Source organism: Triplophysa dalaica, chromosome 1, assembly GCF_015846415.1.
Source record: "Triplophysa dalaica isolate WHDGS20190420 chromosome 1, ASM1584641v1, whole genome shotgun sequence".
In the NCBI taxonomy this organism is placed as follows: domain Eukaryota; kingdom Metazoa; phylum Chordata; class Actinopteri; order Cypriniformes; family Nemacheilidae; genus Triplophysa; species Triplophysa dalaica.
This window is the reverse complement of record NC_079542.1, coordinates 6141089-6164997: the sequence shown is the minus strand read 5'-3', so window position 1 is coordinate 6164997 and position 23909 is coordinate 6141089. Positions and strand designations below refer to the sequence as shown.

Here is a 23909-nt window from a genome sequence, read left to right as displayed (position 1 = left end):
CAGACCCCAGAAAAGAACATTTCTAAACAACGACACACTTTGTTTGGATTTGTCTGATATCAAAAGTCATAAATTTTATATAACCCTTTATTTCTTATCAATTTCTCGTAAAACCAAATTCACATCAACTTTCCATAATTTTCATATATACAATATGGATCCTTCGCATGAAATTGAAATAGTTACATCATCAGCAATCACATTCATTCTTAACACACAAACAACATCTATCCAGCGCATAAAATATATAAAAAAAAAACTAAAAAGTAAAATTATTGCGCATTAAATAGCCTAATGGCAGCCGGCAGAATGATTTACGATGCCATTCAGTCCTACATATTGTTGGGATCACTCTACCACTAAATTTGCTCTGCCTAACACCTCTAAAGCATGTAATGGGTGCAAGTTATTGTCCATAATAGCATTTATTTTTCTCAACATTCATTCTTCCGCAACCTGCACGACCCAATCCTGTGGGATACCGATGATGGAGCTTGCCATTTAAATCAGTTTGTTCAGTCTCTTCCTATCAGATGTACGTGCTCCCAACACACCACTGGCTACAAAAGTGTTGTAAAAGGTGCACGGTAGAAGTTGACAAATATTAAAAGTTGACAATTATTTTGTAGACAGCTTCCATGTGGCTGGACCAGTGCAATCTATTATCTAACTGTACCCCAGGTACTTGGAGTAGAAAACCAGGTCCACGTCTGTTTCCAAAATGGAGACTGGATCTAGCCATAATATCATATACACTCTTATAAAGACTAGTTTGATATACGTTACGAAACGTGAGTGAGAACATATCAAGCTTTGAGGCATAAAAAGTATTTGGTGATCCTCGGTAAGTCAAACATCAGTACACGTCTCACGCTAGCAGCTGCAGCTCACGAGCTGATTACGACATAAAGCAAACTGGACCATAACAGAGCACGACAGAAGCTTTCATTCTGTAGTTCCCTTTCAAAGCCCTTTCAAAAACACAGCCATTGCATTAGGAAAACTTGGGTTTGTAACAATACGAGACAATTTTTCATAATTTCCATAATTCCTTTTGTATAATGGTGTTTCTTAGAACAACAGAAAGAAAATGCATAAAAACCAGTAAATGCATGGACGGTTTGAGATCAAAGCTCTGAACAAAGACTTTGAGACTGAGAGAGTGAGACGGAGAGAGAGAAACAATCAGGGCCCGTGCAGCCTGGGCCTGGTTGTGAAGCTTTTACCTGAGCCTGTAGCGTCTCATCTTGTTGCCTGGCATCCTCGCGTAGCTGCTGGTTGCGGCTGTGTTGCCGTTGGTGCTCTTGTCGGCTTTCCCGCAGCTCTCTCTGCAGATCCCACAGCCTCTGCTCCTGGACGTCCAGCTATCCAACCACAATAGAGGGCAGGGCGCAGAGGAAGAGAAAATCAATCCACTACAAAGAGTCTCTTTCTGCGCCTGTTTGACGGAGCCTGCCATGACTGGAGCTCCAGCCCGGAAGAACCAGCCTTCGTCTGGCCTTTATCACATCCACCCTGAGCAGAGCAGCTCTAGCACCCTTCACATCCACCCTGACACTCCAGACAGGCTAGAACAGCCCTGCGCTGAATGCAGAAACAAAAATCAATGCTTCTTAACCGAATGCGAAATCGCAGCTCATTGTTCGACCCGACATGTAAAACGCTGCTCTTGGATGGATGGATCTTTGCGACAATGCCGTTTGACAGTAATCCATACGTGGAGTATCTACAACAGGTTATTATTCAAGGCCCATGACTTCACATCAAAAAGACATAATTATTGTTATAGTTAGCACCGTCACCTACTAGAGAGCGAGAGAGGGAGGGTGACCAGAAAGAAAAAGAGAGATTCCTGGTTCCGGTCCAGTCTGACATTATCAAGCGTTCTCTTCTGCATTTCAAATCGTCGCACGATGACAGCTACGTATCCAAAACGGAGGCCCGGCCGAAGATCAATTAGACAGCCGCACTCATTAAAGGCCTGAGAGTAATCCAGCTATTCGCCCGAGTCACCTAAATCAAGCAGTCGCCCCACGCCTTACGCCATTGATTGTGGTCGGGTGACATACACGCCAAACCGCCGTGTCTTTTCCATGCATCTTCTGGTTAAGGGAGTGCTGAGATTCCTGGCAGATTCCGGGTTAAAAGGAGAGGCAAGGATGAGAATCGCTTCCCTTTAATCCTAAAAACCCTGCTCATCCTTTTGCTCTGCTTTTCGGTGTGTGATTCGAGCCGATAACCCTGCTCTTTCTTTTCTTTACAATTGCACTCTCTCTCCATTCTCCCCTCCTAAACTGATCAATACTTCATTTAAATCATGACATTAGCACACCACAACTCTAAAAAGCAGAAAGGAATACCGAAACGCTTCTTGTGGCAAATGGAAGGGATGAAAACGGATTGCACGTTTTATTAGTGACCGTGGGCGCTTGTATTTTAAACGTAAAATCTTTTGAAACGAACGTGACGCTCAGGACCGGTATCATTGTTTTGATTTGAGCTCCCGAGCCTGACTGATCAATATCGCATTTGAATCTTGAGAGAGGGGCGAGACGCACAAACCCTCGACGTTAAATGAAATGCAAATAGGGCTGTCGTGATCAAAGCGTATTTCAGACTTTATCGGACGTGCCAGTGAAAATGAGCCCAAATAAATATCTTTAAGTCTTTAAAAGACGCTGGCGCTGCATGTAGCCGGTGCACACACGAAATGCAACCCCATTCGTTTTTTCATGCAAAATGGCACGAGCATAATCAGAACGGTATGCAAACACTCCCCACTTAAAGGACGGCAGCCACAGACGCGGGAGGGGGGTGGGAGGAGAAAGAAGAAAAAAAACGGTAATTTCCTGTCGAGGATCTGCATAACAGGCGCGAGAGCGAAGCCTAATGGTCATTAGCGGAGCTTATTTACCTGAGCGCTCTGGGCGTCACGGGCCTGATGAGAGAGGAGCAGGTCTTGCTGCAGTCTTTGGATATTCGCATCCCGACGTGACAACTGCAAGTCGGGTTTTCCAATGCCAAACGTAGGCGCATGGCGGAGACGAAGGAATGGAGGGCGTGAGACGTGTTTTTGAGAGGAAAGCGAGAGAGGAGGAGAGAGAGAGAGAAGACAGGATCACTCCAAATGCACTAACATATAGCCGGGTGCCAATGTCAACCAATGAGCAATTAGGCAGACAAGACCAAAGTTATTGATCTGGGATAGGGGGCTCTTTTCTCACACACTAACTAGGCTGATTGAGTATGTGTAATGGCTGGAGATGCAGGAAGGGAAATAAGAAGGTGGGGCGAGGGTTCGGGAGTGCAACTCCCTCCTCTAGCTGGGCCTGTAGCCTTAAAGAGGGTCATTTAGCCTAATATTGATCTTCCAGCTAAATCCCATGCTGACATGCGGATTTGATATATGCACTAAATGTAGACTGCACAACTGTAGATACATTAGGCTGTTTAATGTGCATGCATCACTACTGTTACTTGCAGTATAGAAGAAAACTGGGCTAACACTAAAAGCAAGCAACTAATGCGAATTTACATTTTTGCATTTGGCAGATGCTTTGGAGCGACTTACATGCATTGTATGATACATTTTGTTTATGACTAGGTGCAATCCCATGAGATCGAACCCATGACCTTGGCATTGCTAGTGCCATGCTTTAACCACTGAGCCACAGGAAAGCTGATTTTGGATTACATTGCTCATTGTTTACAAATAGTACAAGCAACACACACACACTCACGCACGCACACTAATACAAATATCTGAAATCTAAATTTCAGCCTGCTTTATATTTACGTACATTTACAACCACTTCTTTGCCTACAGAACATGACAGTACATTACAAAACAGACAGAGTACACACACACAGATAAAGATTTGTGAGACAGACAAAAACATACAAGACAGAAAAAGTCACAAAAGCCAAATTAAATATATTTCACTACCATTTAAAACTTTAAGGTCAAGGTTTAAGATTATGTTTTTTTATTTTACAAACTACTTGATCTAAAGGTATGCTTAAAATTCTGAAATAAAGTTTGTAGACAAGTACATAATTGTGCAAATGTATAAGTATCATTCATCACAAAACTAAGGTTTTTATTCAGCTAATTTTTTAAGTTTCTTAAATGAACAACTAAATAATGAAGAAAACCAAGCAGCCAATAAGAGCCCAGAATAGATAGGAACTCATTCAGCACTGTATAAAAAGCATCTGATGATGAAAACTGAAGATGTGTTTTACAAAGTGTAGGTAGAGGATGGCTTCTGCCAAAACTGATTTATTGATAATTTTATGATTATTAAAAATGTGAAAAATGTGGCGATATAAAAATAAGTGACCTTAATCCCTGAAAGATTATAGTGACATTAAAAAACATTAGACATTAGAAAACATACAGTAATTGCTAACACAAGTTATGCTGAGACAATTTAAACAGTGTTTAACAGTGAAAGATCATTGCATCTGTACCTCAGTCTTCAACAGCCCGGTTCCTGTAGGGTCTTTGAGATCAGTTGATGTATAAAGAGAAAAAGAATACTAGTAACGAAGCTATGTCCTTATTTTATACTGAAAAACAGTGAGATGGCAGACAGACTGATGTAATTAAGTATGCAAAAACATAATAAAATACTAACATTTTTATACAAACACAACATACAAGTGTTGATTTATTCCACATGCCACTTGTTTATGAATGTGAGTTACGGGAACTCAGTATCTGTTTGACAACCAATGACAGTGAAAGGAAGTGTTCCTGTTTAAGGAGTAGTTGACCTTCAAAATAAAAATCTGTCATCATTACTCACCGTCTTGTCATTTCAAACCTGTATGACTTTCTTTCCTCCGCAGAACACAAAAGAAGATATTTTGAAGAATGTTGTGAACAGCCCCCCATTCACTTGCATTTGTAAAGATAGAAGTGAATTAGGGGCTGTGCTGTTGTGTTACCAACATTTTCCAAAATATCTTCTTTTGTGTTCTGCAATAGAAAGAAAGTCCAGGTTTGCAATGACAAGAGGGTGAGTAAATGATGCCAGACTTTTCATTTGAAGGTGAACTACTTCTTTAAGAGGTGCATAATCTACACATTCCACCTGTAAATAGACTGCAAACGCAGACATGCTCAAGTCTCCTGTTTCTAGGATTGTTCACCCGAGGACCTCAAATCTCATTAACAATGTCACGCATTTTTCGGAGACTTTATGATATCAAAGTCTGCAATCGAAAGTAAGATGTTTAATTCTGATCTCAAATATTTCTCATTGAATCTTTCCAACACCAAATGAATATTCATTATATACTGTAGATCTTACAGAATGTCAACAATTTTCCCATTCCAGGAGAAGCCACGGAGACAAAATTAACAAGATACAAACTATAAACTGTAAACGTGGAACCCGATACTTTAAAGAGTAAATATTTTGTGATTTTAAGGGTCCTACTTTGGTTTATGGAGTGTCCAACAACAAGTTTACGTACCAACGATTTAATTTTCTAATAATAGGCAGTTATTATTACCTCACTTCTTGACTGTCTTGTCTTGATTCATCTATCCAATTCCCTTCTTTCTGTCAGCCTGCTCTGATCTGATTGGTCAGATGGTGTAGTCTGCTGTGATTGGTCTACCGCATGCAGTGTCGCAAATGGAACGTTGCCGGGAATTACATGGAGTGATGCAAATCTGAATTTAGAACGACAGACAAGTTGCGTGATTCAGAGTCGAATCCATTTTCCAAAGCCAATAACTTTGCTATTCGTTCACTTTCGGCTTTACAACTTGGCAGACTGCTTACATTCACACATAGCAACATTACTCACTGAACGAAATGTAATTTTAAGGACATTATAATAGTTACTCTTTAAGAAAACAGAAAACCATCCCTCCTTCTACAACGACTGAAGAATGTCTTTCATAAAAAATGCTTTGTGAAGACAGAAAGTTAAAGAGTAAAGAGGACAACACCCAATGTCCCCCACACACTCATACCGACCCCTTCCTCAATAAGGTCTCTGAAGAACAGTTAGTTAACACTGATTGTCTACAAACCTGCTCACAATGACAAGCATGGCCTCGGCCAGCTCCACTTCAACACAATCAATTATTTCCTCGCCACCCATGGCCAAGAACATCCTTAAAGCCCACAATCCACACCAGAGAAACACTTCATTTGTAAGGTGTGGAAAAGACATTAGGAACCCTGCTTTTCTCATTGCTGGCCAAAGAGAGCAAGAAAAAGAAAATAAATGCTCGTTTACTGCCGCAGATTCTCTCCAACTGTGTGTATTTCAAGGCTATTCAGGTATATTCCTCAACCTCGTGCTCTTTTGCATAGCCTTATGTCTTCTGTGTGTCTATCTGTGTGTTTTTAAAAATCAATGGCGATATTTCCAGAGAGGCGGATATGATAATGAGGCAAGGCAAGCAAGGCAGAGAAACTGTAACTCTCAGAGGTGATTGTTCATTCCGAGCGGCTTCAAACAGCCCTGCATTAGAAGGACACCTTAAATATTCGGACTTTTCACGTCACTCCAGACTAAATCCCTAGCAACCACCATGGCAACACACTTTCAGCTGGACGTGAAATGCATGGCAAGATCCCCGCTGCCACCGGAGATGGAGGGGATATGAGAAGGGAGGGCGTGAGGGGGAGATGGAGAACAGAGAGAGAAAAACAACCGCATTACAGAATGAAGCATTATTACGAGGAAAAAGAAATCAGGTAGACATTCATATCAATAGCGGCAAACAATACCGCAGGGTCAGGAAGAGGAAAACACTGAAGATGGATGCAATATGTTTTGTTTCATTTGCTACATTCAACGTGCTTTTGAAGCTATTTCCGAATGCAAGGGATGTAATGTGTTGGGTATTGCATGGCCACACCATCACATTTACAAATCCACTGCAGTGCTCAAGAAATACTCTATCCTGCTGAAAAGAGCACATGTTGTGGATTCAGGTCTCTAGCATGGGATGTTTGTATGCTGAGGTCCCTCCACAAGGATTTTTTATTAGCTGGCTGACCAGTTTTATTGAAAAGAATGTTCTTTAACCAGCTTGGCAACATTTGCTTGATATTTCATACATTCATCAGACCCACGCGCCCAGGCCAAAAGTTTTTTGATCGTTCTCGCTATAACAATATAACAATTTATATTTTGATCAATTTATATTCATTCTATTTTTCTTCATATTTTATAGTATAATAACTTTATTAAATAAACAATTTGTTGAATTTTATTCTATATTACTTTACTAAATAAACATTCTGTTGAATGGGTCGTGTAATTTTGTCACTTGTAAGTTTTGCCAAGTAACGTTTTTTCTATTGGTAACTCAAAATAATACTGGCTAGACAAACTTTCATTTAGCTAAGCTAGCTGATGTAATTTACTTGTTATTTCTTTTGCTTGTTCTTTTCAGAAATAAAAAGTTTGGGCCAGAAAAGCACAGAAACATTTGTTTGTTGCATTGAAACATTCTATATTGACCATACAATTTAGAGATCAATATATCAGAGGCTTAAGCAGCCGTTTTCTACTCTTTTTCCCTATACTGTACATTTACTATTGATAATGTCCCAATAATACAAAATAAGTAAACAAAAATACGCATCCACAGCAAAATCAGACATGTAATGAGCTTTAGGATAGTTTTCCCTGGAATCTTTTCCCCAAAATTTGACACTTATGTTTCTTTTTCTTGGTACATACCAGCATCAGAAATAAAACGGATGGTTCACCAAAAAATGAAAATTCTGTCCTCATTTACTAACCCTCTTGTCATTTCAAACTTGTATGACTTTCTTTCCTCTGCAGAACACAAAAGAAGATATTTTAATTAAGAATATTGTCAACCGAACAACGGTATTACCCATTGACTTAATACAATAAATACACAAATAAATCCATGAAGAAATGTAAAAAAGTGAAAAATAAATATATAAATACATTTACTTATTTATACTTTTTTTATTATGAATTTATGTTAATATACATGTATTTCCATACTTTTACATTTATTTATTTCGCATTAATAAATCATCTCTGTACTCTGTGCTCGACTGCTATGTCTAAGCAAGACACGCCCCCTCATTATCATATAGACACCGAAATGTAAAATTAAATAACTGTGAAAATAAACAAATATGAAAATGTGGAAATACATATCAACATAAATGCATAAAATAAATACAAAAATGTATAAATGAGTAAATGTTTAAATAAATAAATAAAAAATATATGTTAATATTATCAATATTTTTTTGTTTAAAAAAAAATATTTTAGTATTTATTAATTTATTTTTACCTTTTAAAAATCTTCATGGATTTATTTTTGTATTTATTTTAAGTTTAGGCAGGATTGGAATTTCATATAGAAGTGAATAGGTTCCACCTTTGTTTTGGGCAGTATTTTTTTAAGAAGGTTATGTTTTAAAATAGAATATTATATTATTTTAAAAATATCAGATGTTGCAAAAGTCTCTGAATCTGACATCTGTACCTTTTCCCGAAACCCTTGTTCCAACGATCAATCGCGAGCAGCATTGCAAAGTTGCGTGGTTGGAACTACAGGTCTAGAGCTATGGACAAAAGCATAGTTCCATATTATTATGACATGTAGACTTACATACATCATGCTATTGTGCGAGGTAAGCAAGCAATATAATATCCATCATTCTAAATATACACATTCAATTTTACATCTTTTATATTCTCAAGAAAATAGAAGCGTCGTTATTTTAAAAGAGCATATGCGCTTGGTCCTACATGCTCTAGGACCCTGGGGAATCCCTGGGCGGAGTTACGTTGGAGGGAACTGATGAATGAGTTACATTTCGTTAAATTAAACAATAGAGAGCAAAAAAATGCGATAATAAAAATAGTTTTCAGGTGCAGTGTACATTACTTACAGCAATAATATGACATTAAATTGATCCAAGCGGATTAATTAGAAGACGGTATTACTCCACCACCTAAGTGACGTCATCAACTATGTTGTTGAAGTAACGTGGCTCAAACGACAGATATGTGACAAAGTTATCGTTTTCAGGAAAGAGTCGTGAGTAGCTAGTTAGTTTCTCAAACGATGCATCGTACTATGGTGGTTATCCAGAGAGATATGTAGTTGTTCGGAAAACGCACCCCAGATTGATTCAACCCCCCACCTTTACTCTTCCGTCCTCCACATAGGACCTCCTGTGAAACAGTAATGACCTTTAAGCGAGCCACTTTCTTTAAAAATTTGAGCTCTTTTCCCTGCATCTGCTTTCCCTGTCTCCTAGATCCCGATACTCAGACGCTGATGAGTTTAGTCAAACTTCATTAAGTTCATAGCCCCAGCCTGGAGCTCCCCAGTGGCACACTCCACCAAACGAGCTCTTTGTCTGCCAGACGGCACTTTACTGCTCCATCTCACAAATGGGAAGAGGAACACAATCTATCTCTGTCACTCTTTTCCTTTCTCTGGGGTTGTGTGGGCAAGGGGTCTCCAGTCTGTTCACCATTCAGCAATTGGTTTGCAAGAAGTTCATGGAAATGCATTAATGAATGCATTAACGTGACCCTGAAATAAATCTCGGAGTGCTCTCCTCTAGAGGGGAAAGGTTATGCAGGCGAATGGCTGAGAGAGGTTAGGCCCTCTCCCTGTAGCACGACCATGTTTCTTATGAGCTCTACCGTTGTGTCCCGGCTGGGGACACCGAACTCCCCCTCAGTATTAATTCTGTCCTTATCGTCACAATATTTCAACCAAAAACTCCTTCAGAAGGCAAGTCCACATCACTAAAATAGATACGGATAGCCAATTTCTCCATTATATAGCCAGATTAGAACGGTGCATCCCAACAGCATCCAATTGCCAGTGGACTTTAAAAGTATGCATCTGCGCATTGTTTAGGGGAAATTATTGGCCACAACTCATTGCAGTATGGAAGAAGCGAGTTGGAAATGGCTCTCCTTCCACTTTTCAAGTGGACTGTTTGATGGATCTGCAACAAAGTGCAAGCATGAGGGCTATAGATCAGCAGTTCGGACCTGATGGAAGAATAGAAGTGCCTGAATAGTCTTTCACCGGCAATGAAACTTCTGTCATAAAGGCTCAAAGTCTAAACCATTACTGCTATCGCCAGAAATTGAAACAATGTACTAGTCTTTGTTAATTACTATTCCTAAACCAAAAACAGATTTATATATATTTAAATGGTCAGAATGACAGTATGTATTTGGAGGACTCCAAAATGTGTCAGTTGAGCTACTGCCAAAGATCTCTAACAGTATGAAGACCAGTTACACAGTCTGGCATTTCTCAGGGAAGTAATGAATTCAATTAGCCTATGCAATGTTAATTCTGAGCATCGTTTCATGAAATGATAATAAGCTGTAGAGACTTCATGTCCTTCAGCATAATCGAATAAAGGCGAGTTTGTTTGTTTTAATCACAGGAACACAATGACATGTTGTCGGACTGATCTCATATGCTTGTCACGCCTAGTAGATCTAGTGTTTATCCGAATAAAATATATAAAAAGACCAAAATATACAGGAGTTTAGACCTTTAGCCAACAAAAACACAAATGCGATCTCTTAATATCTGCATTGTTTCTCAAAGAACCAATTCAATTAAATGGAAGGCAAATGTAGTCTTTTTCTGATATATGTGACCCTGGACCACAAAACCAGTCATATGGGTACATTTCTTTTTTTAAATTGAGTTTATAGCATTTGGTGAAAATCTGGATTCTGAGGGTGCAAAAAATCAAAATATTGAGAAAATAGTCTCTTTAAGTTGTAAGTAAGTACAATGGCTATTTAACATGCCTCTGCAACTTATGACTGCTTTTGAGGTCCAGGGTCACATATGTTGACAATTTTGTCTAGTTTCTTGTAAATCAAGTTTGAAGAAACATTTTATTCATAATGTGTTGATAATTCAAAAGATTCATCAAATTCAAGATTCTGCTCCTGGCCTACAAGACCACCACTGGTTTGGCACCCCGACATCTTCCTTTACTAATGCAGACTTTTGTACCCGCCAGATCCTTATGCTCCGCAAACCAACGACATCTTGTGGTGCCATCCCAAAAAGGTAAAAAAAAAATCACTCTCACGAACCTTCTCTTGATCGGTTCCACATTTGTGGAATGATCTCCCTGCTGCTAGAAAGACCAGCAGATTCTGCGGCCATCTTTAAGAATCGGCTGAAAACACATCTCTTCCGTCAGCACCTGACCGGTCATTTCTGTTTCTAGATCTTTTCTGCTCTGTATACTGTATATAAAAAAAAGCATGCTTATTTAAACTTAGATAAACTAGACTTAGCACTGTACACTGTAGTAGCCTTTGTGAGACATGTTTTTATTGGACTTATGCTTTTTGTGGTCCAAATGTTGACTGAATTGCTTCCATTGTTTACCTAACTTGTAAGTCGCTTTGTATAAAAGCGTCTGCCAAATGACTAAATGTAAATGTGTTGGCCCAGAAGAAACCGTAATTTCGAAGAAGTTGTCTTTTCATAGCTCTAGAGACTGTTGTCTCTAAAGTTGTTTAGAGAAAATAGATACATTCATGAAGGGTTACAATATGTCATTCATGTATATTGTACAGGTAAAATAAACAAATACATTTGATCAAATTTTCATATACCTGTAGAAATCTTAAATAAAAATGATTTTAAAATGAATACTTTATTATGATTATTAGATTTTTGGGGAGCTTTTTTGTTAGAAACATCGGAGACACAACAAACCCTTCAATTTAATCTCCTGACTGGCTGAGAGAAACAACTGAGATATGAGAATCTGCGAAAACACATCAGTTCAAGTTATTTTGTTTGGATTCTCTGTATACAGACTGTGTGTCCTTATGAGTCAGGCGTTTGATTATCTCGCTGCCTCTTCAACGCTTTGTACAGCGCATGCTCCAGCGTATTAACTGAAATAAGATGGCCAGCCAGGTCACCCTCCCTCTACACCCCTCTGTAGGTAATCAGTGGCCAGGAGGCCTCGCCGGCACCAAACCGCATACATTAGCATTAATCACAACCCGCGCCCCGCTGCACTATTCATACCACCGACAAACAAAAGGTTAAACTTCTCAGGCTCCATTCTCTCCATCTCTCCTTGTTTTTCTCTCTCTTCTTGTTCCATCCTGACTGAAGTATTTCCTCTATCTTATCAGGCACGCACAGGCGGGACAAATGCTTTGAAAGCGGGCAGGAAAGCAAGCCTTGCATCCGCCACAGCCAGCAGATAAATCATAGATGAGCCAGTCTGTTCACAGAACCCATTTATTCACACCAAATACTGTAAACTGAGAACTGTGTTCTTCATCAAATATTCAGGCATACATAATTAGACAAACCCAAAGGTGTTTTTGTGTGTTGGGCAGAAAAAAGTGGGTTGACTTGTATAATCTGGGTGTGTATGGGCACACAAAAAGAAAGCGCTATAGAAGAGAGAAAAAAGGAGCGTGTGTACTGTAAGTGTAATAAAGACTGTCGATCTAAAATGCTGATGCACTGTATATTGCTGCATTTTTTCGTGCGCCTGACTCCCTTCTGATCAGCAGGCAATTACTGAAAAAGAAATCATCGCTTCACTTCATTCTCACGCTCCCTAACTTTAATTGCTTAATGCATCCTTTACTGCTCCTCTGTTACCCCCTCTCTCTCTCTCTCGCTCACTTTCTCTTCCCTTTGTTTTTCTCCCTCGCATCCACTGCAGCGCTCTGCAGCTGAGCCCGGCTAATTAAAACTAAATCTTCACATAAAGCAGAAGATGATGCCCACTAGTCAACGTGTCCATACAAAACGTGGCTGAGAGCGAGTGTCATTGAATGAAAAAAGCAATTCTTCTATACAAAAGATAAAATGAAATAAAATGAGGCACTTGGTGCAAACAGATCCATTTCTTCAAGAAAAAGCATCGCAAAATCTGCATCACCCAGTCAAAAACGAAAGAAAAATCGGCATTGAGAACAATACACTTTGAAACATAAAGGTTTCTGAAAGGCTCGGGTATGGGTCCAGAAAGAGCCTTCAACATTATTTTGAACCTTTTGAAACACATTTTGTTGCACAAAGCCGTCTTTGTAGTAAAAAGGTTCTACGGATTATAAAACGTAGGAAAAGGAAACGGCTAAGATATTTTTTAAGAACCTTTGACGGAACGGTTCTATGGGGCACCAAATGTTACGGAACAGGTAAGAATAACCAGAAGTAGGTCTTTTAGTAACCTAAAGCTTTAAATCAAAGCTATACACTGCTCATGTTAAACCACGATTTCTAAGTTGGTCCAGAATGGTTTATGGTGATGGTTTGGAACTGGTCTAGCTAGTTCACCAACATTGTTGATATACAGGAAACAGCAAAGCTCAGATGTTTGGCTGTTTTACTGGATCCAGGATGGCTGACAAATACAAATATGTATCTTAAGGTTGTCAGAATATCAGATTTCCACGACACAATTACCGCAACTGAAATAATTCACAGTCATATTTTGAACATTTTGATAGATACAACTAATAATGCTATCGTCAAATAACATTTTTATTTCTATTTTTGTGGCCAATGAATGGTCAAAATAGTGTAGAGGGTAATAGAGAGCGATTGTAACCAATGTGGCTCTTAAGGGAAAATGTTTAAAGGGTGCTAAATTCCCACATACTATGTATGAGTGTTAAACAGACTGGATTATTTAGAATATTATCATATGTGTAGTATTAACACAATATCATAGTAACCATTAATATCACGACTATAAATAATACCAGTACATTGTGACATCCTTGATATATTATACAAGAAATAAAATGTGTGTTCTGTCTATTTTCTTGCTTATTTGAGCAACTCACCTTTTGCCTGACAAAATATTGACAACAAACTCTACGGAAGCATCCCGTACGTATCATGCGAGGAGCCTATGCTGAACTCTTCAAATTAGCCACTTCTAAGGTTTCACTTTCATTGATGTGCTCGTTTCATAGACACCTGCCTTTAGACCAAAACAAAGGGAAAACTGGAGGCGGGCAATACAAACCAGCACAGATTTGGCTACATAAGGAGTTTAAAAGATCACCTCGTTCTGTTGTTTAGAGCCAATAGACAGAATACACTTTTCAATTTGATATTTTAACACATGCTGCGATTGCCAAGAAAAAAACACTGACAACAGCTGTAGTTAAACACAATAAAATGAGCGGACTGACCAGAAACGATCATCAAAAATTCCCCCGTTTCACTTCATAACACTTAAAAATAAGTCTTTTGTTGGTATGTATTAGGAATTCTGTCTAAAAATATCTCACATATGTCCAAATCAGAAACTGGGGAAGAAGGTTAATTTATATGTAGCGTTAACTTTTGAATGCATAGGGTATGCTAGGTCACTATCTGGCAGAAACAAATCATAAAGGAAACGGTTTGTCATCTCTTTTTCTTTAGTTTTCACAAGTGCATTAGTTTAAAGGGAGAGGAAACAGTGAGAAGGTTCATGTTCTGTGTCAGGTTTGTGTTCAAGTAACATTAAATGCATTTGCTAACGTTTGCCACTGTCAGTACACACAGCCATCTATAGATGTACACTCTCCGTTTATCTTTACTATACACGCTTGGTTTTTGCTGTTTTTTCTTGGTGTAGATGTCAGGCAACTTAACCGTAGGTGATCCTGTCAGTCCATCAAGTGAGCACATACAGGTCGGCCAGTTGCCTTCTGTTAACTTTTTCAAAAACAATCGCGCTCCTAAATAGTGACAACGTGTCTTCACCGGACACGGCGCGATGCGAGACACGGCTTGTGGATTGTCGAGCCGCACCAAGCCACGTCCGGTGTGGACAATTTTTTTTATTATAATGGGTTCTATTGTCTCGTTTCGAGACCTTGTTTCTGCATCCGGTTTAGACACAGTGTGAGTGACCTTACATGTAAAAATTGAATCTGCCTTTTTAATAGTTATAATTCAAAAATGTGCAACCTAGCATTATAATGTATTATAATTATTATTAGTAATGCGGTCAGGGGGATCTTTCTTCCTCCACCTAAGCTCCGCCCACAAAAACCCATCACAATGTTTACTAACAGTAAAGGCATCTATGTCGGCAGCAGACATCAATGCAGCTCAATGACTTTCAGCGCCTAGCTATTGAGTCACTCATGTGGGCGAGCGATTTTTCATTTCATCCCATTCTCCCATCATTTCCTGCCTCGCTGTCCCTATAAACAATAAGTGACCGAGAATAAAATAATCATAAAAAACACTCATGCTCACAAAGCAATAACTGTCACATATTTAAGACGCTTAATTAATAAGCTCTTGCATTACAGGATTGTGTTTTGGAAAGAGCAGCAGATAACTGCTAGAGACCCAGGTGTTTTATTCAGCCGGGCTGCTTGTCTTGACAGCAAATCCGGGAGAGGCTGTTATTAAGCAGCGGTCCTGTGTCTGTGCACCAGCACAATAAACCTTCCTCTTCTTTAATTAACTTTTATGGCTACCGAAGAGGACACGCTGACACCTGTCTTGCACCCCACAGCAGCTTATTTCCTCCTTGCCTCATCTCAACATGGCCGTATCTGTGCGAGTGAATAGCTAAGATAGCAACAGAAAATGAGAAAGAAAATAAGAAGGAAAGAGAGAGGGAGAATGAGAGGGAGAGAACACAAACAAGATTTGCAATGTCGAAACCTCAATTAGATCCAACTCTTCTGCTCTCTGACACCAGAATTTGACAGAATTTGAGACGTTGCCCATTTCTTTAGGCATTCACCTTCAAAAACGAGAGAAAACCATCTAATCAGTCTTCCATTCTGTCCTCTGTACACCAGCCACCCACTCTCTGCGCTCGCTACAGTGAACGCTCGCCATTAGCTGTGTTTGCTGAGTATCACATTGCACGGTTATTCTCACTCCTGACACTGGGCCAAACATTCATTTTATCTCCACCACCCACACATACACAAGTGAAAGAGTTGCATCTGTCTGTGGCTTGATAGAACGATCTAAAAATATCTCATCGGCGCATCGTTCACAGCCGCGAAACTTTCTGCATCCTTGACACTTTGCAATTAACGCCGCTCAATTGACATCAGCATGGAGCCCCATCTCCGCTTCGCAAACACAAGCTTGGATCAAGAGTCGGAAGCCAGTGGGACGTAATGATGGTCTATACAATGCTTTGATTTGCTTCCTGGGAAAAAGACAGCGAGATAAAACTTCAACCTTTCAGAAGCTCAAGGAGTCAAAAAATAATAACAACAATAATGACACCCGAAAGAAATCCAAACAGGACAATGCTCGTCTTACTGCAAGTGACATTATAATCCCGGTATTTTAAGTGTGCCTGCTTAAACGTTATACTCGCCTGTATTTTTATTACATGATTTTCAGGGTGAAGATTGGTCAGTTTTAGAACAAGGCATTCATGGACATAGTCTGTCAGCAACATGAAAATGTCTGAGCCTTAGGCTTGAAACATGTTCTACACAAGTACGCAGACTGCTGGCCAACAAATCCCAAAAAGGGATAGTTCACCCGCCCAAAAAGTATATATTTTTTCAGCATTTACTCGTTTGTGTGTAATTTCAAACCTCCAGTTTGTTTCCTCCACAGACGATTTTGAGGAACGCTGGTAACAAAACAACATTGACTACCATTGACAATCATGGTATGGACACACAAGAGCACCAAGACATTTCTCAAAATATTGTCTTTTGTGTTTCACAGGTTTTAAACAACAAATGAATTGTCTATTTTAGGATTCCCATTGAGGTCCCACTTTTTTGTTACACACATGTAACAATCCACTGAATAGCTGGTCTTATTACAACTGTGTAACAGGACATTGGTAACAACACTTCAATAAGTGCACATGTGTAACAGGAATTATGTAACTACTCTTGTAACAACATTATATTCACAGAAGTTTGTCCACTTCCTTAGTCTTCAATGTTGAAGTTACCAGTTTGTAATACAACAACACTTTATGGAAATCATGATGATTCCTAAGTGCACGCCATGTATTTAACACATGACGAAAGGCATGGCCTTATGTTGAATCAATACTAATGTTTTACACTTCATATTGAGCGGACAGTTCCTAAGGAGTTACCATGTATCTATTGTACAATGGTGTTACAGTGTTAAACAGAGGTTAAGGTTTTGCATATTACAGAGTAAGTTGAGACTGTTTTACACTTTATATTGAGTGTACAGTGCCCGAGGAGTTACCATGTAAGTACTGGTATAACAAGGTGAAACCACAGTATTGATTTAACATGAATCATGTGTTAAATCATCTTGATTTCCATAAAGTGTTGTTGTATTCCAAACTGGTAACTGCAACATTTAACACTAAGGAATTGGTTACAAAATGTAGTCACATAATTCCTGTAACACATGTGCACTTGGACCAGCATTCGGTGTGTAGTTCCACAAATACTTCAGCTTTAGATACTATGTACCATTGCGTACTTACAGTGTGGTTACATACTGAGTACACATCTAGTTACCATGCAAGTTCACAGGTATTAGGGCCACTTATTAGAAAGTGGGATCGAAAACGGTCACACTCCAAAAAATGATTTTTTGATGCTGTTCATTTTAATTGAACAAATCATTTTGATTTAATGCCATTTATGAGAATTCACACTTAAACACGACAGCATCTTGTTAAACTGACTTAAAATGATAACTCTTTGGTTTAACACTGCCAGGAACGGTGATCAGAACCCAAGTGCAGGCAAGTGAAGGGTTAATAAAAAAGACTTTAATATAAAATAAGAAAACAAACACCCTCGATGGGGGAAAAGCACGATAAATAATACAGGACTTCAAACCAAAAACTATTCACAAGGAGGATAAGACGGACACGATGAATAATCCAAAATAATAAATCCAATACGAAAAAGGGTAAGTCTATAGAAACATGTAATCCACAATGACACGATGGGGAAGCACAGAGGAATGTAACAAGTGAAATGAACCGACAAAGACTGGGGAAAGAACAGGACTATTCAAAGGGAATAACTGATGAGGGATAATAATACAAGGACGGTGAAGGACAGGTGACAAGACTTAACATTAAGGGAGACTGGCGGGAAGAAGAATGGACAGGTGAGGGAGATGAAACACTAATGGGACACTAACGGAGAAACAAGGGGACGGATCTAAACGTAAGACAGGAGGACACGCGGCGAAATGTCAAAACAAACCGCCACGTGTCTCCACGCAAGACGAAACACACACACAAGACATGGTATTGTCACGGCCCTGTCCCCAAAGCACGAGAACTCAAGACAGGAAGGACAGGACCCTGACAAACACAATGTTCTCATTTTGAAAGAACATGTTTCAGTCAAGTTGGTAAAATGCAGAAAAACCTTTCACTTTGTTTCGTTCTCAGTTTACGTGATTTAAACATGTTGATTTAACACAAATGATTTAAAATGTCGTCACAACTGCCAGATCCCATCATGCTTTGCATTTGACTGAATAATGAGCGTAAATATTGAAATTAGTGTTATTTTATCCTTTTTTAATGAAGATGAGATAAGAATGAGACCTATCAACGTTCAGAGTCGGTATTTAAAAGATGTTTTGTTCTGTTGGTGGTTTTAGGAGGTTACCATTTTGCTGAAGAGTAGAGCATTTGCTAACACTGAAAACATGCACATGATTGATTCTTAGAACTGGAATGTCAATGCTGTGATCAGTTTATTTTTGGCCTCAGCTCTAGCTTGACCTTGCGTCCTTGTACGATGTTTAATGTATTAAAAAAGTAAAGGTAGAAGTGAATCAAAAGTGATTCATTCAAGTTGTTCTGATGTGTATGAATCTTGTTGGATTTACTTGATTAATTCATGTTCCCACTAGATGAAGTACCTGTTCATTTCATGTTGAGGAAACATGACACAAACATGTAGAACCACTGTCCATGATTGAAAGTGCACTCAAAAAATAGCTCTTTGGTTGAACATGATTCAATTTAAGATTAACAGACTTTTTCATATTATTTCGAATATACAGTGCTTAACCAACTTATAAGACCAACACCATTAATATAAGGTTTGAGCCAAAGCGGATCCAAACTATCTTTGGTCTGATGATTAGCAAAATCCTTTTTTTGTGTTTCTTTAATGGTTAATCCACCAGTATGTGTAAACTCTTTAAAGTAGTTATTATAGTTATATAATTATTGTTAACTTGCAAGAATTTTGGAATTTATTGTTTTACAAGGCAGAAAAAAATATTGATATTTTTTATTCAGATACCCAGTTCCAGTTATTTACTTGCAATCCATAATAGAAATATAAGTTTTAATTAGTGGTGGGCATAGATTAATTTTTTTAATCTAGATTAATCTAGATTAATTCCAAGATTAATCTAGATTAAAATGGCTCATTTGAATTCTGCCGAAAGCATTCAGAATATGTGTGCTACCCAAATAATGACTAAAAGTAAGTCTTTAAGAACGGGTTTCTCAAGCCAGGTGGCGCTTTAGACCCGGTCGGCTCATAGCTGCATCCATGTTAGCACGTCACGTTTGATGCGGTAATTTCACAGTAACGTTATGTTGTGTTCCGTCCAAACGCGAATGGCGTGTCAAGCGTGATTTATATGTTAATGCAAAGAGCCAATAGACCTACTTGCGGCGCGAATCGCGCGAATGAAGCCCTGGTTATGAGATGATGAGGCGGCTTCTGCTTCCGCGAATGACGCGAATCACGCGAGTTGAAAAATCTCGTTCTCGCCCCGTACAGTGCAGTTAAGCTGGTATACATCCGCACTAAAATATCAAGGTGAAAGTCATCATAGCTTGCGTAGTATAGACCCAGCTCCCAACCCAACTTTGAGAATAGATTAACGGCGACATTTTTTTTATCGCGCGATAAGAGTCTCACTGCGTTAACGGCGTTAACGGCGTTATGTTTGAATGTAACACTTTTTTTTGGGTATAAAACATGAAAGAAGAATAGTTTATTTTAGCAACATTTTAGTCAAACTAGTGTTTGACAGATTCCTAAAATATTTGTGTTTTTATCATTATGACAGGTGGTCTTAAAAATGTGTTAAACCCTGCTGTGGATAATCGAATCAGAAGGACCTCGAATGGAAGGGGACAGAAGTGAGTCTAAAGAGTGGCTTTTGAGGTTTCAAGGATTAGTTTGGCAGACATCTACAGCTCTACTGCCACACTAAAGCACAGAGAGACCGCTACGCTAGGCAAAACCGCACAGTGGTGAGAGTAGGGTTGACTATTGACTTACTCTATTGATTTTGGCAAAGGAGTTGACTACTTAAAATCACAACAACTTTTAATCCAATGCGATGATTGTGTGCAATAGCAACCCCCCATAGAATACATCTGAAATCACCGCACAGCAGCTGTGGTGGCTTAGGATAAACTGGCAGCCACTATTGCCCCGTAATGACACTCGCAAGACCATTCTCAAACATTTATTACCATCATCTGGAGAAAGAAAAAACAGCCTGTCGAAAGCTCCCTTCCCACTCTAATGCCGCAAACTTCCATCCATCGAAAAAGTGGTTCATATGTGTGAAAGATTACTTGGCCCTTTGAATCTGAAATAAATTCAATTTAGCCGCTAAAATGATTTCCGCCGGGGTCCTTTAACTGAGCACCGCACGGCTTCATTATTCTACTTTCACACCCCACGATCCCGCTGACCTCTCCGTCCGACCGAGGACTTTCGGGAACCTTCCATCAGCCCTCACGGCTTTTTTCTGACATCCCGTCACACCTCCTGCCCACAGCATGAATGCTGTCCGGCCTATTCGCCACCTGGACAAGTGGACCAAACCTCCGGACCGCCCCTTAAGATAAATAACAGACAGGTGCTTAACTATGATGATTATTAGCACATTTTTTAGAGAGAGTCCTTTGGAATGTGGACCTAAAGTGTTAGCTTAACCATAAAGTTATTATGGACTTCAATTAGATGCCACAATTAGGAGAGAGACTAAAACAGACCAAACTAAAAGCTAAAATAAAAACTCAAAATATGTTACACCTGAAGTATTACCTACTTTTAAGATGTTAAAGTGTAGTAAATATTGTGCTTTAGTGTTGGGAATTATTTTTCTGCTAGCAATGCCAAGGTCATGAATTCAATTCCCTCACAGCTGATAAAATGCATATTGTACCTTGTAAGTCACGTTTGGGTAAAAGCATCTGAATCAATTATTTGTACATTTTCTTCCTCCAAAAACACATTATTCTACTAATATCTGTGTATGAAAACAGAGGAGCCTGTCTTCAAAAACGCCCTTCGTCCCCTCTGCTAGCTGTAAACATTTCACAAACTGAAGGTGGAGAACACACAAAAAAAGTGCATGTCTGCCTTTAATACTAAACCAGGCTGCTGCCAGAACTCATTACAACAGCTTCATCTAATGCAGCACACACACACATACACACAAACATGGCGGCTCTAAGAAAATGAATTCCATTGTCACCCTGCATCAATCCACACAGGAATCGTAATGTCCACGTGACAATCCCACGTCTTCCTCCTCTACCACGGCCTCGTCTTCATTTTGCTGCAGGGAGATTTTGAACGGTATCTGCTTGATGAATAATATAACAGGGTTGGTTTGCTCAGGGGAAACGGGGGCAAAAAGCAGTTTATCCAAATAAACGCGCAGAAAAATGCTCAACGTGTTTGTATTAGGGGATCAATAAGACAAGCCATAAACAGTCGGTGTCCGTGGACAATTCTCATAAAAACTGAGCGTGGAAAACACAAATGTAAAGAGTACTGGTGACGATGATGTATAGATGTAGATGTTTATGAATATTCCCCACTTCGCCCCTGGCTGCAATAGTTCTGCCTATGATAAGAGGGGCTCTGGAGAAATGAGCTGAGCAGCAGACGTATGGCTTATACCAACAGCCCCATGAGTCATAGACACAACAGATGTAAGGCGTAATTGAGATACAGCAACACTCAGCTATAGGAAGCTACATTCTAAGGTTGTATCTTATCTGATATGGATGTTTTAAATGGAAAGATCTGGATAGATCAGGGTTTGCAAAAACAATAAATGAGGAATGAGGAAACATGGGATGCTCAAACCTGTATTACTCTGTTTCCTCTGCAAAACACAAAAGAAGATATTTTGAAGGTTATAATAAACCTAAAAACAGAGTGAGATCTTCAATCATAATCCAGCAATAGTTGGCTGAAAGACAGAGGCAGAAAAAGATCATTGCACGAATGAGCTGGCAGAAATGCATTTTGACATGGACATTTGTTCATTTAGCAGACACTTTATCCAAAGCGACTTATAAATGCTTTCATGTGGCTCAGTGGTTAGAGCAATGCCAAGGTCATGGGTTCGATCCCCAGAAACAAATGTATAATACAATGCAATGTAAGTCGCTTTGGATGAGGCGTCTGTCGAATGCATAAATGTAAATGCGAGAATATTTAAACATTTTGTCAGTGAACCAACAACAACTGTTTTCTACCAAGCTGTGTCTTTATATGGGACTTGTAGAGACCGAAAGGGAGAGAATAAAACAGAAGAACCGAGTGCATGCAGAAGAAGGCCAGAAATTTGGTCATTATGTATATCGCAGGCAATTTAAACTCTCCCACATTCCATACGAGATCCCATCAGCTGTCAAATTGAAAAAGTGATGAGGATGCAGGGCTCCGTGCATCTCAACAAGAGAAGAGCTGGGCGAGACACAGAGACCTCATCAAAACACAATCACGTAATCTGTCAGACCACACATACTCGTAATGCTGTCGCTCTCACTTCTACACTCTCACACACTCAAATCAACGCCTCATTTAACTTACCTCACTTCACTTCTGGCTAAACGACGCAATTCTCAAACATATCACATGAATACTGTAATAGCCCACACTATGATCTCGTTGATGAAAGTAATGATGACCATTTCTTACATTACAAATTCGGCAACCAGAAATGGGAATTATTTAATGAAGCCATATATGTTCAGGTAGAACCTAAACTGATCAAGTATGCAGGTATTTAAAACGGAGAAAAGGCATTTCAGGAGTTTAATTCAGTTTGTATGTACTCCAATGACTGGGTACTTATAATGGTGTCAGCTCAGCTCATGTGAGGTGTTGCAATGAACTGTCTGTCCTGAAAAGTACTGTATTGTGATCTATTGTATTGTACTGTTCTTCATCAAGCGTGTTGTGCTTTATTTTCTAGAGGTCATATTGTGAGAAATCCAATTTTCTTTGATCTTGATACTATATGAAAACATACTGTAACTTTTAGACTTCTAAAACTTCCTACCTAGTTCAAACAGAGCATTTGTTATATGTATTAGTTCGGCTGGAAAAACAGCTGTACTTCTGTAAACTGAACTGTCACTTGCTCACCAACTACCAATTTTTTTCGGATGTCAATGATGGGACTCTGTTCTCCCTAAACCCTGTCCTGTGACCCGGATTAATTCAGATTATATTTTAAAGAAAAGATACTGTTTAATTACAGTTACTTCTGATGTAATTAAACTAAATACTTTGTAAAGTGAAATTGACATCAAAATTCAAAGTCTAACTTTAAAATCCGCGCTTTAATGTTTAATCATTTGGTGAGTTAATAATACTACTTTATGTAGTTTTATATCATTTATTTGAATGAATTAAAAGAGCCGTTTCATGTCTATCCTTGAATCAAACTGATCAAGGGTGATATAGGATATAGAAAGTAATAAGTAAAAATGAAATTAAATACTTTTGGGAGAAAGTAATTTGTACAGTTATCTAATTACACTATTGGATATGTAATTAATTACTAGTAATTAGTTACTTTTTCAGAGTAACTTGCCCAACATTGAAAATAATGTATAAAAGTTTTGTTTGAAACACTTCAGCGCTGACTCTTTTGTATGCTGCTA

At 38.9% G+C, this 23909-nt stretch overlaps 1 protein-coding gene across 2 annotated transcripts in view; it reads right to left on the bottom strand.

The window, feature by feature from the left end:
• The window catches only part of LOC130427330 (polyamine-modulated factor 1-binding protein 1), a 149096-nt gene that overhangs the window by 65335 nt on the left and 59852 nt on the right, over positions 1 to 23909 (bottom strand). For both annotated transcript variants that reach the window (XM_056754711.1, XM_056754720.1), the window contains exon 10: positions 1227 to 1364. In XM_056754711.1, the coding sequence (XP_056610689.1) occupies positions 1227 to 1364 (138 nt within the window). The remainder of the gene's footprint in view (positions 1 to 1226; positions 1365 to 23909) is intronic.